At 33.4% G+C, this 11,369-nt stretch overlaps 1 protein-coding gene and 1 pseudogene across 1 annotated transcript in view; one reads left to right on the forward strand and one right to left on the reverse strand.

Annotated features, from left to right (window-relative positions):
* Positions 1–649, forward strand: part of LOC128247047 (histone-lysine N-methyltransferase SETMAR-like) — a 1,226-nt pseudogene extending 577 nt beyond the window's left edge.
* The window catches only part of LOC106875266 (surfeit locus protein 4), a 29,102-nt gene that overhangs the window by 6,862 nt on the left and 10,871 nt on the right, over positions 1–11,369 (reverse strand). The window contains exons 2-3 of the mRNA XM_014923347.2: positions 4,729–4,992; positions 739–782 (exon numbers count right to left, since the gene is read on the reverse strand). Coding sequence (XP_014778833.1) covers positions 739–782; positions 4,729–4,992 — 308 coding nt within the window. The remainder of the gene's footprint in view (positions 1–738; positions 783–4,728; positions 4,993–11,369) is intronic.

Raw genomic sequence — 11,369 nt, forward strand, 5'->3', positions numbered from 1 at the left:
CAATGAAGCTCCATGCACCAAAAGAAGGTCATGGTGACTGTTTGGTGGTCTGCAGCCGGTCTCATTCATCACAGCATTTTGGATCCAGGCGAAACCATTACAGCAGGGAAGTACTGTCAGCAACTGGATGAAATGCATAAGAAACTCTGACAACAACAGCCAGCATTGGTCAATAGAAAAGGACCAATTCTTCTCCATGACAACGCTCGGCCACAGATTGCACAACTGAACGAATTGGGCTACGAAACTCTACCTCATCCACTATACTCACCAGACCTCTCGCCTACCGACTACTACTTTTTCAAGCATCTCGGTAACTTCCTGTGTGAGAAATGCTTCAAAAGCCAAGACGATGCCAAACACACCAACAACTTCATTACCACCAGAACGCAGGATTTTTACGCTACTGGCATAAATAAACTTGTTTCGCGTTGGCAAAAGTGTGTTGATTCTGATGGTGTTTATTTCGATTAATAAAGTTTTGTTTGAGCCGAGATATGTGCATCTGAATTTAAAGGTTAAAAACAACAAGAACTTTCTTGACAACCTAATACAACTAAACTAACGACCACTCTCAACATTTTTTATATAGAAAATTCTTATTAGTCATTCCATTCAGTATTTATCACCTGGCAGATGTTGAGATATATTCAAAATCATTAACTTAATTGAACTATAGTTTAAAACACTTCAATATTTCTAATTACAAATAAATTACTTCAAATCAAAGTGTCGCACCTGAGTAAAAATTTCAAATCCCACAGAATACTATATGCCACAGTCTGCAAAATAAAAATAAAACATACATTAGAAACTTCAATGTTTAATGAAATTAATCTCTCTCTCCAACAGACAAATAAAACAAAACTTTTTTGTGAAGGTTATCAGAAAAATACAAGAGAAATGTCATAAACGAAAGTGTGGTAAATTTACAATTTTAATACTCAAAATATATACAATGTTGTATTCCAATAATTTTGGAGAGAACAGGTCACTAGAATTGATAAACTAGAGAGGATCAGTGTTGGCAAGAATCAGACTTGAAAAAAGACTTAGCTTTTTATTGTACTAAAGACTAACAATTCAAACAGAGCCCTCACATAAAGGACCCTGCCTGTAATATAACTATATTATCCCAGATACCACTCAGTCATCATTTAATGTCTGCTTTTCATTTTGGCATAGGTCAGATGCTGTTGACAGGGAACCAGCAAGTTATAGTGTTGCATCAGGTTCCAATGTCATCTTTGGCATGGTTTCTATGGCTAGATACCCTTCCTAACAACAACCACTTTACAGAGTGTACTGGGTGCTTTGATCTTTGTAGGCCATCCTGGACAAATAAAGTTGATGCAGTTGATGCTCAAAGTTACAAATTGTGCCACTCATCCTGGAGTAACAAGCTATGTATCAACAAATCTAAGACAAAACATGACTGAACTCAGCAACTAGCAAAAGAACACTCTTCTAGAAACTCTTGTAGTTGAATATGGGACCATAAGATAGTGTGTGTATGTGTATGAGAGGTTAAATGTCAAGTATACAACCATGATGAGATTTAACATTTAACAAACCTCCCTCAAACTGCTTCAGATTCTACAATACAAAATTTTCCATTTTCAAATGCTTACCGTTAAATAAATTAAAAACTTTCCATTCTATACAATTACAGTTTTTCATTTGCGTCATTAATATCAGCTTCATAATGAGAAAATTAGTTATTTTTCTAAATCCCATCAAATTCTTATTTTCATAAATTAATGGAAACATACAGACAGAGTAACTCATAAGGAAAGTTCACAAAAGAGCATTCATCTGAAACATTGATTATATACCACACTTATCTAGATTATCTCCCAGCTACTCCATACCATGTCAGTTGCATTGTGTCTAATAACCACAAAACCACAAATTGAATACTTTATACATTTCTTAGTCTCCACATCTCTTCCTTAATCCCAAACCTGTACAGGTTCAAACTGACAATCACTTTAACCTCCCTCAGTTATCATTAAGCCAAAGTCTCTGGCTAAGAAAAAACTATGGGCATTTCCTTTTCCACTTTGGTGTTGCCAATGAAGTTGGAATGTAACCAGGATGTATTTAAGAGCAGATTTTACTGTAGTACCTGTAATATAAAGTGTGAGGACAGAGTATGGCAAAAAGAAAGTAATTTACAATTATGAGTGAGGCTTCATTAATGGACTGAAGATTAGGGTGGAGTGAAAACAAAAAATTGTGGAAATTGAAAATGCCTGAGGCCTAGAATCTTGCTATATATTATTACTAGAATAAATTAAGACATTTATTCATATTTATTGACGGGTCAACATCAGGACCATCGAGCTACTCCGGAATGATAGGAAAGGAAATAAAAGAATGTGAAAATCATCCAGTTGTCAAATTTGTTCCTATTAAGTGTCAGCTTTTGTCACAAAGCCAAAACTTAGTCTTCAACGACATTCTTTTATTCTTTTACTTGTTTCAGTCATTTGACTGCAGCCATGCTGGAGCATCGCCTTCACTAGAACAAATAAACCTCAGAACTTATTCTTTGTAAGCCTAGTACTTATTCTATTGGTTTCTTTTGCCAAACTGCTAAGTTACAGGGACATAAACACACCAACATCAGTTGTCAAGCGATGGTGGTGGTGAGGGGGGGGACAAACACACATATATATATATGTATATATATATATATATATATGATGGGCTTCTTTCAGTGTCTGTCTACCAAATCCAATCACAAGGCTTTGGTTGACCCAAAGTCATAGTGGAAGACACTTGCCCAAGGTGCCACATAGTGGGACTGATCCCGGAACCATGTGGTTGGTAAGCAAGATATTTACCACATAGCCACGCTTGCGCCTATACAATATAGAAGAATATGTAAACAAAATATAACAAAAATCTGTTATACAAACATAAAATGCTGACTTATGAGGATGTGAGTGTACATGCATGTTTTTGCATTTTGCTGAACATTATCATCAGTTATGATTCCACCATGCATTATTGCAGGCTGGCCAGCAAACTTAAAACTGCAAACATTCATTAACATAAAAAGTACATAACTTCTGAACAAATAAACAGATTTTCATACAACCTTCATCATTCTTTTTTGCATTGAATAATAAACAATACTGAATAGAGTGAGTATTGACATAAATTCCATAGATTTAGTGCTATTGTAAAAACATTTACAAAAATTCCCCCATTTTCAGAGTTTAAGGAGCTTTTGATTGATCTCAGCAAAAATTTTGCATTTTTCTAGTAATTGAATATAGCAACATTTTAGCCCTCAAGCGTTTTCAATTTTCACAATTTTTTATTTCCACTCCACGCTACTGAATATGGTGCAAGATCTAAGATATGGGAGAAGAGCACCACAGCAAAGAGTTACAGCTGTCATTCTGTTGAGCTATGTCTAGGGATAAGACACCTACTAATCCCTAGTCCAATATCATTTGTAAGGATACTGTATAATTAACAAATGTTTCATTATTTGCAGTGCCAAGTTTTAAGTCCTACTATAAATTCAAAAAGTCAATACTCAGCTGCAATTCCCACAATCATGTTTTGTCATCTTCACTATTTGATTTAGGTTCTGATTCTGAATACAGGTCGTATTTCATGACTATTGAAGAGCAGAACATTCCACATAAAGTTTATCACATGACAAACACCACCTGGTGGATATTTTATTCATTTACAAGTGTTTCAATGATTGATTTTCGAGCGAGATCGTTGCCAGTGCCCCTGGACTGGCTCTTGTGCGGGTGGCACATAAAAGACACCATTTCGAGCGTGGCCGTTGCCAGTATCGCCTGACTGGCCTTCGTGCGGGTGACACGTAAAAGCACCTACTACACTCTCTGAGTGGTTGGTGTTAGGAAGGGCATCCAGCTGTAGAAACTCTGCCAAATTTAGATTGGAGCCTGGTGTTGCCATCCGGTTTCACCAGTCCTCAGTGAAATCGTCCAACCCATGCTAGCATGGAAAGCGGACGTTAAACGATGATGATGATGATGAGCCAACAGTTGCTCAGGACTGTAATATTCCTGAGTCCACAAAGTCCAAATTACTCACAGATGATCGTTTAACTTTTAGCATATATTACTGAAGTAAATCTTTTACATTTCAGTAACTTCAATATAGTTGGTTCACTGATACAGATTACCTCTGGACTCAATGGAATACTGTAGCAGTTTATGAACCCATACCAGTTGAATAAAGAGACCAATATTTTAAAGTAAATAGATCATTGGAACAGCCTAAAAATTAATAAAGGTGTTTCCAAGTCATTGAGGGAGCCATTATGTGTGTGCATGACCTGCTAGAAATAACAACCAAATCACCACATCACAAAACTATCTTTAAAAACAGGGGTGGGGAGTTGGAAAACAGAGACCTTGAGTTACAAAAAAGATAATCATATCTGGAATGCCTTTGATCATAGCTAACCTGGGGCTAAACAATAGATTCTTGCAATAATGGATACACTGTAAAGAAGTTTAGCATAAATCTAACAAATATGGCCTACATTCTAATCTACTTGTGACTAAAGTATATATATTTAAATAAAAGGCTCATTGAAAATCTCTTTGCATGAATGCTATTGGTTGATTAACATTAGCATAGATATATAACGTTACAGAAATTTTATTGAAACACATAAACAGTCTTCTCTTTAGAAATACAGTCATAAAAAAAAATTAAGATATTTACCTGTATAAAGATGATACCAAACAATATACCACAAGCAGCAGATACCTTCTGTCTACTTAATATCATTATACAACCTCCTAGTTGTCCAACTAAGTTAAAAACAACAAAGAACGCTGCTAACAGCCAACCACAGCCCCAGGTGGAGTTCATGTAGTCTTGTTGTTCATTCCACTGACTCCACATACGAATTCCATCTTCTAAGAAGGTGCTAATTAAACAGAATCGGGCAACATGAGGTAAAAAGAATTTGCTATTTCGGAGGATCTGAAAAGAGAAAAGAAAATGGAATAAGATGTATTGAATGAGAATGGTGAAGGGTGTTAGTTTAAAGTCATTAAAAGAAAGCAAGATATTTACTTCAGACTAGGAACTTAAGTTAAACATTGCTTTCTCTGTATCGAAATGATTATCTTAATTTATTACCTTAATGCTTGAGATAAATACAATTCTTCAACAATTCAACAAACCTTAATCTTGAACAGAATAATTAGAAATGGGAAGTAAACAACACCAATATTGTTATGAGATGTACAGACATATGTAGGTTGTGATAGTGAAATATTTACAATGTAGTAATGTTATATGAGCAGTGACACTGAAATCGCAAAAATATACAATGTAGTGGTGACATATGGCCCACAAAACTGAAATCACAGAGATACACAGCAGACATACAGTGTGGCAGGAACATGTAGACTGTGATACTGAAATTAAAGATACAGTGTTTGGTAGAGATGAACATGGTAACAAAATCATGTAATAAACTATTGACAGTTGAGAAAATTATTAATCTATGATAGAAAACGGTAACTTTTAAATTCTGGAAACTGATGTGTTTAAATAGATGTACCTTATTCCTATGTTCCCTATAAGTGTACCATATTCCTATATTCCCTACTATGTAAATATAGCTAACACCTTTGATCTCGACAAGTAGTGACAGCCTGGCAAATGGTTTGCGGTCATGTTTGCTGTACAAAATTATAGAAATTAAAATATCAATAGCCTTCTGAAAAGATTTCTGTTGCTGATCAACCACAATGAGCCTTGTTTGATTAATGTACATGTATATAGTGAACCAAATAATGTTTTTCTATGCATTTCTAACTTGTAGTATGGTGCTTCATTATACTCAATTTAAAGGGTCCATGTAAAATGTTTATAGAATTTATAAATATACTAAGTGTATGGTTTAGATTTAGTTGCATATTTCATCATTATTTCACCATGGTTTAAGATATCTTTATCGCAAAAAAAATTTCTTTTTTGAAGAAATTAGTTTTTCTTCGTTTTGACTTCAGCTATTCAATAAATGACAATTCTTCCAAGAGAGATAGCAATCAATACTTCCTTTTTTGAAATATATACATCTCTATGTAGTCAATTTACAATATTCTAAAGCTCAGATTAATATAATTGTACTCATTTCCAATTAACCTTTTGAAGATAAGCCTACTAATGTTTCTATACTAAATGAACATTTTGACAAACTGAAACTAGTAAAAGAGTAAATGTTATCTAATATTCTCCAATAATATATCTAAATCTCAGAAAACAAATATATATATATATATATATATATATATATATATATATATATATATATTCTTAAATAGATAACCCCTTTTTTTTGTTATATAATTATGGTAGGTAATAAATAGATCAGTCCGTTTATTTTATAATGGTTTAATAAACATAATTGACATTCTTTTAACTTTTACATTGCTTTTTTTTTCTTTCTTTTACTTAAAAGAGAAGAGTCAGCATTTGTAACCATTTATGCCATTTTGGACACCTGGTTTGTATACTACACACATCTTAGCAAACAGAATCATATAAGGTAATGACAAGTAATTCAGACATTACCTCTGTGCACTGACAACTGTCCATGTTCAACCACTTATTTTAAAATGTAACATTTATACAGTGAAAACACCAAGGTGAAACCACTTGTCTTCTCAAGAAAGTTTGTTCTATCTGAAGTAGCTGAACATAAACTAGTTTTGACTAGTTTCAGAAAATTGGCCATGTGTTTGCAACATTTCTTATGTAGTCTAATACTGGGTTCTATGTTATGTTATAATAGTGAGACAGAAAATGTGTTGTCACTTCTTATAACATTTGTAGTAATACAAATGAGTCAGAGTTACTCTTATGACATCAATAGTGATACAGGTAAGTCAATATTATTAGCTATGTTACAACATTAGTAGTGATATAAACTGATAAATGAGCCTGACTGTCAAGAAAATAGAATCTATAGTACAAGTACAATAGATTCTAATGATCAATAAAAATAAAAAGCAATTTAAAAAATAAAAGTTATGGAGCAATGTAATCAATTAGGATCCTTTTATACACCCTTCCCCTTTCTTATCTCTACAAAGGACTTAAATGTGTCTGTTCAAAGAGTTCAGTGCCCTAAATGTTATAAAGAAATCACAGCTGCACTCATATGATGCATCTTCAGATTTCATTTCAGAGAGTCTTTATATAACTTTAGTAGTACTCCAACAGAATGCTTACCAATTGCAAGCTGGTCATAAAAGACTGCTTGGGAAATGTGATTTTTTTGCACTTAAGCCTGACTGCCATGACCCAACAAAATTGATAACATTGACATACCTGTATCACTATTCATTTCATAAGAGTAATGTCAACATAAAACTGATTTTTCAGGGAGGTAGGACTTCTATATTGAGTATCATGTCCTACCACTTGATCTTACAGATTTTATACATAAACAAGTGGAAACTATCTAACGATTTTATCTGCCTATAATATAGTGTCCAGGAGTCAGCACAATGCAATAATGTAGTTAGTTCCATTGCATACATATATACAAGTGCATATTTTTTTACTGGGGTATTCTGGTGAATGATGTAAACATCAGTAAGAAAACCAATATATTGGTACATTTGAACAAAAATATCTTGTCCTATTTGTTCTGCCCCTGTTACACAAATGTTCCTTTGTTATTCTCCCTATTGTAAATCAAATGAACTAGTAATTGATCTGTTAGCAACTTGTAACCAACACATCTGTTATTAACAAAATACAATAGAAAATAATCTAAGTCTCCATAGAATAGAATTTAATCTCACAGATGTTTCAATTTGACAAAAGATTAGTTATTGGTTCTGGTTGAGCAAAAACCCAGTACTGATTAATTTTAAGTAGTTCACTCATCCATGATACAAAATAAATATTTCTAAATCAGGGAGATGTTTCTGAAGATTAATGACATGATTGAGGCTACCATACTGATATAGCATCAAGAGCACGATTGTATTCAGTAAGAGTGAACAAGTAAAATAGTTATGCAGATAAAAGGCTTTCTAAATGGTCACTCAATTTGTAATTTATAAAGAAATCTGCTAACTGAAATCAACCATTGCACCCTTGTTTTGGGAGGATTCTCCCCATCTTTTTTCTTTCATCTTGTACATAGCCAAAATAAGAGAAGCAGTGTCCATAGCTTTTGTAAGTCCTTCCAGACTGTCATGTTGAACTCCTAGAAGTTAAAATCTGTAGAATGAGCATCAACTGGGGCTCCGGGGGGGGGGGGGTCTCTTGGAAGGAAGAATTGAGTAGTGTTTAATAGAGAGTTGTTTAGTTGAGATATACAACATGGAAAGGAAGAAGTAGACTAAGTGAACTTGGATATTTGTGGATCAATAACAGCAAAAAATCCAAAGGCAGACATAAGCCATTTACAGGACACTGGTCAGTTTAATGAAAGCTTGATAATCAATCAGCTTTTTTTAAAGATATTTGCTGAAACAAATGTATTTTATTGGTATTTTCTCTTAGTGAACTTGAAAGCAAGAACTTATTAACTTTCTTTCAGATTTCAAGACATTTAAAACAAAGTGACTGAAATTACTTATAAATGTAATTGGTAAAAGCTTTCATTCCTGTTTTAACAGCTCATGATAAAGACCAACAAAATTGGTACCTTCTATTTCCTTATTTTCTTTAACTTTGAAAGAGGGGTAGAGAAGAGGTGGGAGGGAGAATGGGAGAGAGAAATGGATGAGATGACTGAATCAAACATAAAAACAAGATTGGGAAACTATTATACAGACCACCATAGAAAAGCAGATGTTAAATTAATGACTATGGTAATATCATTATTAGTTTACTATATTATATAGATCTTAGTAAAACCAGTATTTCTTCTTCTCTGGAGCAACATACTGCTGTGATTGCCACATTTGGTACATGACAGAGAGTATGGTGTGGTCCCAGACCAGACTCAAGGATCACTCCCAAATATTTGATTGACTACCCTCAGAGTTCTTTTCATGTCGAGCTAACAGGAGCTACTGAACAACAAAACCATAAGAACAGAGACCACACAGCATAAACTGACATGTGGATAAGTGCACAAAAATATTGCTAAAAAAACCATAATGTACACTTTAGTAAATTAGATTGGAAAATTATTTGAAATGTACAAATTCCATTTTATTAAATTTATTTGATAAAAATGAATTTAGACAAAACTTTTTAAAGTTTAATGAGATTTGATGAAGTGGAAAAGATTAAATTAATAATACAATTGTAATAAAAACACAAAACTGATTTAGATTGCTCTTTTTGTAGAAGCTATCTAGTTATCAGGTGAACTAATTTTGAGTGCAGATAGCGATTGATTAAATAATAACAATACTTAGAACTTTTAAAGACTGAGGAGCCAGTTCTCAAAATAAAATCTATTGAGTTACAGAATGTAACAAACCTAAAAATATGTTCAAGAAAACCTAAAAGTCAACATTGCAATGACAAGAATGCTAACTACCAACAAAGAGCACAAAATCTTAGAACCATCCAGGAAACGGCCAGGCTCATTTTGTAGGGGCCCAATAAGTACAAAAAAGATGAAATGTAACATGAATTACAATATGATAGAGATACAGAAGTTGTTTAGCTCAAGGTGCACTCTTATGGAGTAGCTCTATGATCAAAAAAAGTTTGGGCCATAACCATCCCATACTTTTTGAGATATAATGCATCTAGGACTACATTATTCTTGACAAACAAAACCTTTCTCCTAAGACCGTAAAGAAATTTGAGAGATGTGACTGCTATTTCTAGCAGGTCTTCGATTGCATAGTAGCTCTCATGGTTAGCAGTGTAAATGACAAAGTCCTGTAATTCACTAGACAGTCTTTTTTTTAACAAGGTGATCAAAATAGTGCTAGAGAGATGTAAGAGAAACACATCTTGAGTACAAAAGAGATGGATGTTCAGAGAACTGTTACTTATCTAGGGATGACCTAGATAGATAGATAGATTGATATCGCAAATTATTCTCTCTGGATGCAAAAAAGTAAACTTTTTGTAGCATATGTAAGATGTGTTGAATATATGAGATTGCAGAGGCTAAATTGAAAGGTGAGAATTATTTGTTGTATATGTAATGTTAAACTACATGAAAAGCAAAGCACATGTGAACTGAGAAAGTAGCTGGAGAGTTAAGATCTACACTAGTTGATGTATAAAATATGTGCAAAGAATGTGATGCTACATTGTGGGGAGTGAATTAGAGGGAATGTGGAAGAACTGCAGAAGCTGGAGGGAAATGAGGTATGGTATGTTATACATGCAATAATTTCTCTCAAAGATAGGGCTTATATTAATCAAGGGTGTGGCAGGGTGTAAAAGACATCAGCTGATGTATGCAGGAGAGATGACTAAATTGGTATGGACATGTGATCTAAATAGCTGATGAGTACTGGGTAATAAACTGATGTGCTGTTGGTGAATGCTATCTGTGAAAGAAAAAGACCAAAGACGTTAAAAAAAATAAAAAGGGGGTGAATTCAGATCTCAGGGACTAGATCTCACAAGAGAATGCACAAATCTAGTGGTGATATGCTTTGTAGCACACCTGTCCAGCTCATTTGGCATAGAAAAGTTGATATTAAGATGATTGAAATGGTAGACTGAATAAACCATTAAAATCTTATAAGGAAGCTGTAATAGATTGGTGATAATAAACATGACAAGTGATGGCTAGAGAAAGTATAAAAAGAGAAAGCCTAAGAGAATGACAGGTAGTCAGTAATTTACTGATTAGTCTTGTTCTGGTAAATATCAACATAATAGATGTATATGTACACCATTTCGATACTGTAATGACAGATACTTTCAGAGAGAGAGAAAGAGAGAGAGAAAGAGAAAGAGAGAGAGAGAGATGTATATGTATACATATAGATGTATATGTATAGATATAGAGAGATAGAAAGAGAGAGATGTATATGTATACATATAAGATGTATATAAGATGTATATGTACACGTATATGTATAGATATATATATATATATAGATATAGATCTATATGCATACATGTATATGTATACATATGTGTAGATGTATATATATATATATATATAGATGTACATGTAATATGTACACATATATACAGATATCTATACATATATACACCCATCACACACACATTAGTCATTTGTTTTCTTATCCAAAACTACGCCAAAAGTACTGAATGGATCTTTATGAAATTTGGAAATTATATTCTTTGCATAACGGCCATAACTCCCATGAAAATTCATATATTTTTGATGTTGATGAAATTTTAACCCGAACATAACAGATGAGCATTATTTGTAATTC

Source organism: Octopus bimaculoides, chromosome 2 (genome assembly GCF_001194135.2).
Source record: "Octopus bimaculoides isolate UCB-OBI-ISO-001 chromosome 2, ASM119413v2, whole genome shotgun sequence".
In the NCBI taxonomy this organism is placed as follows: Eukaryota; Metazoa; Mollusca; class Cephalopoda; order Octopoda; family Octopodidae; genus Octopus; species Octopus bimaculoides.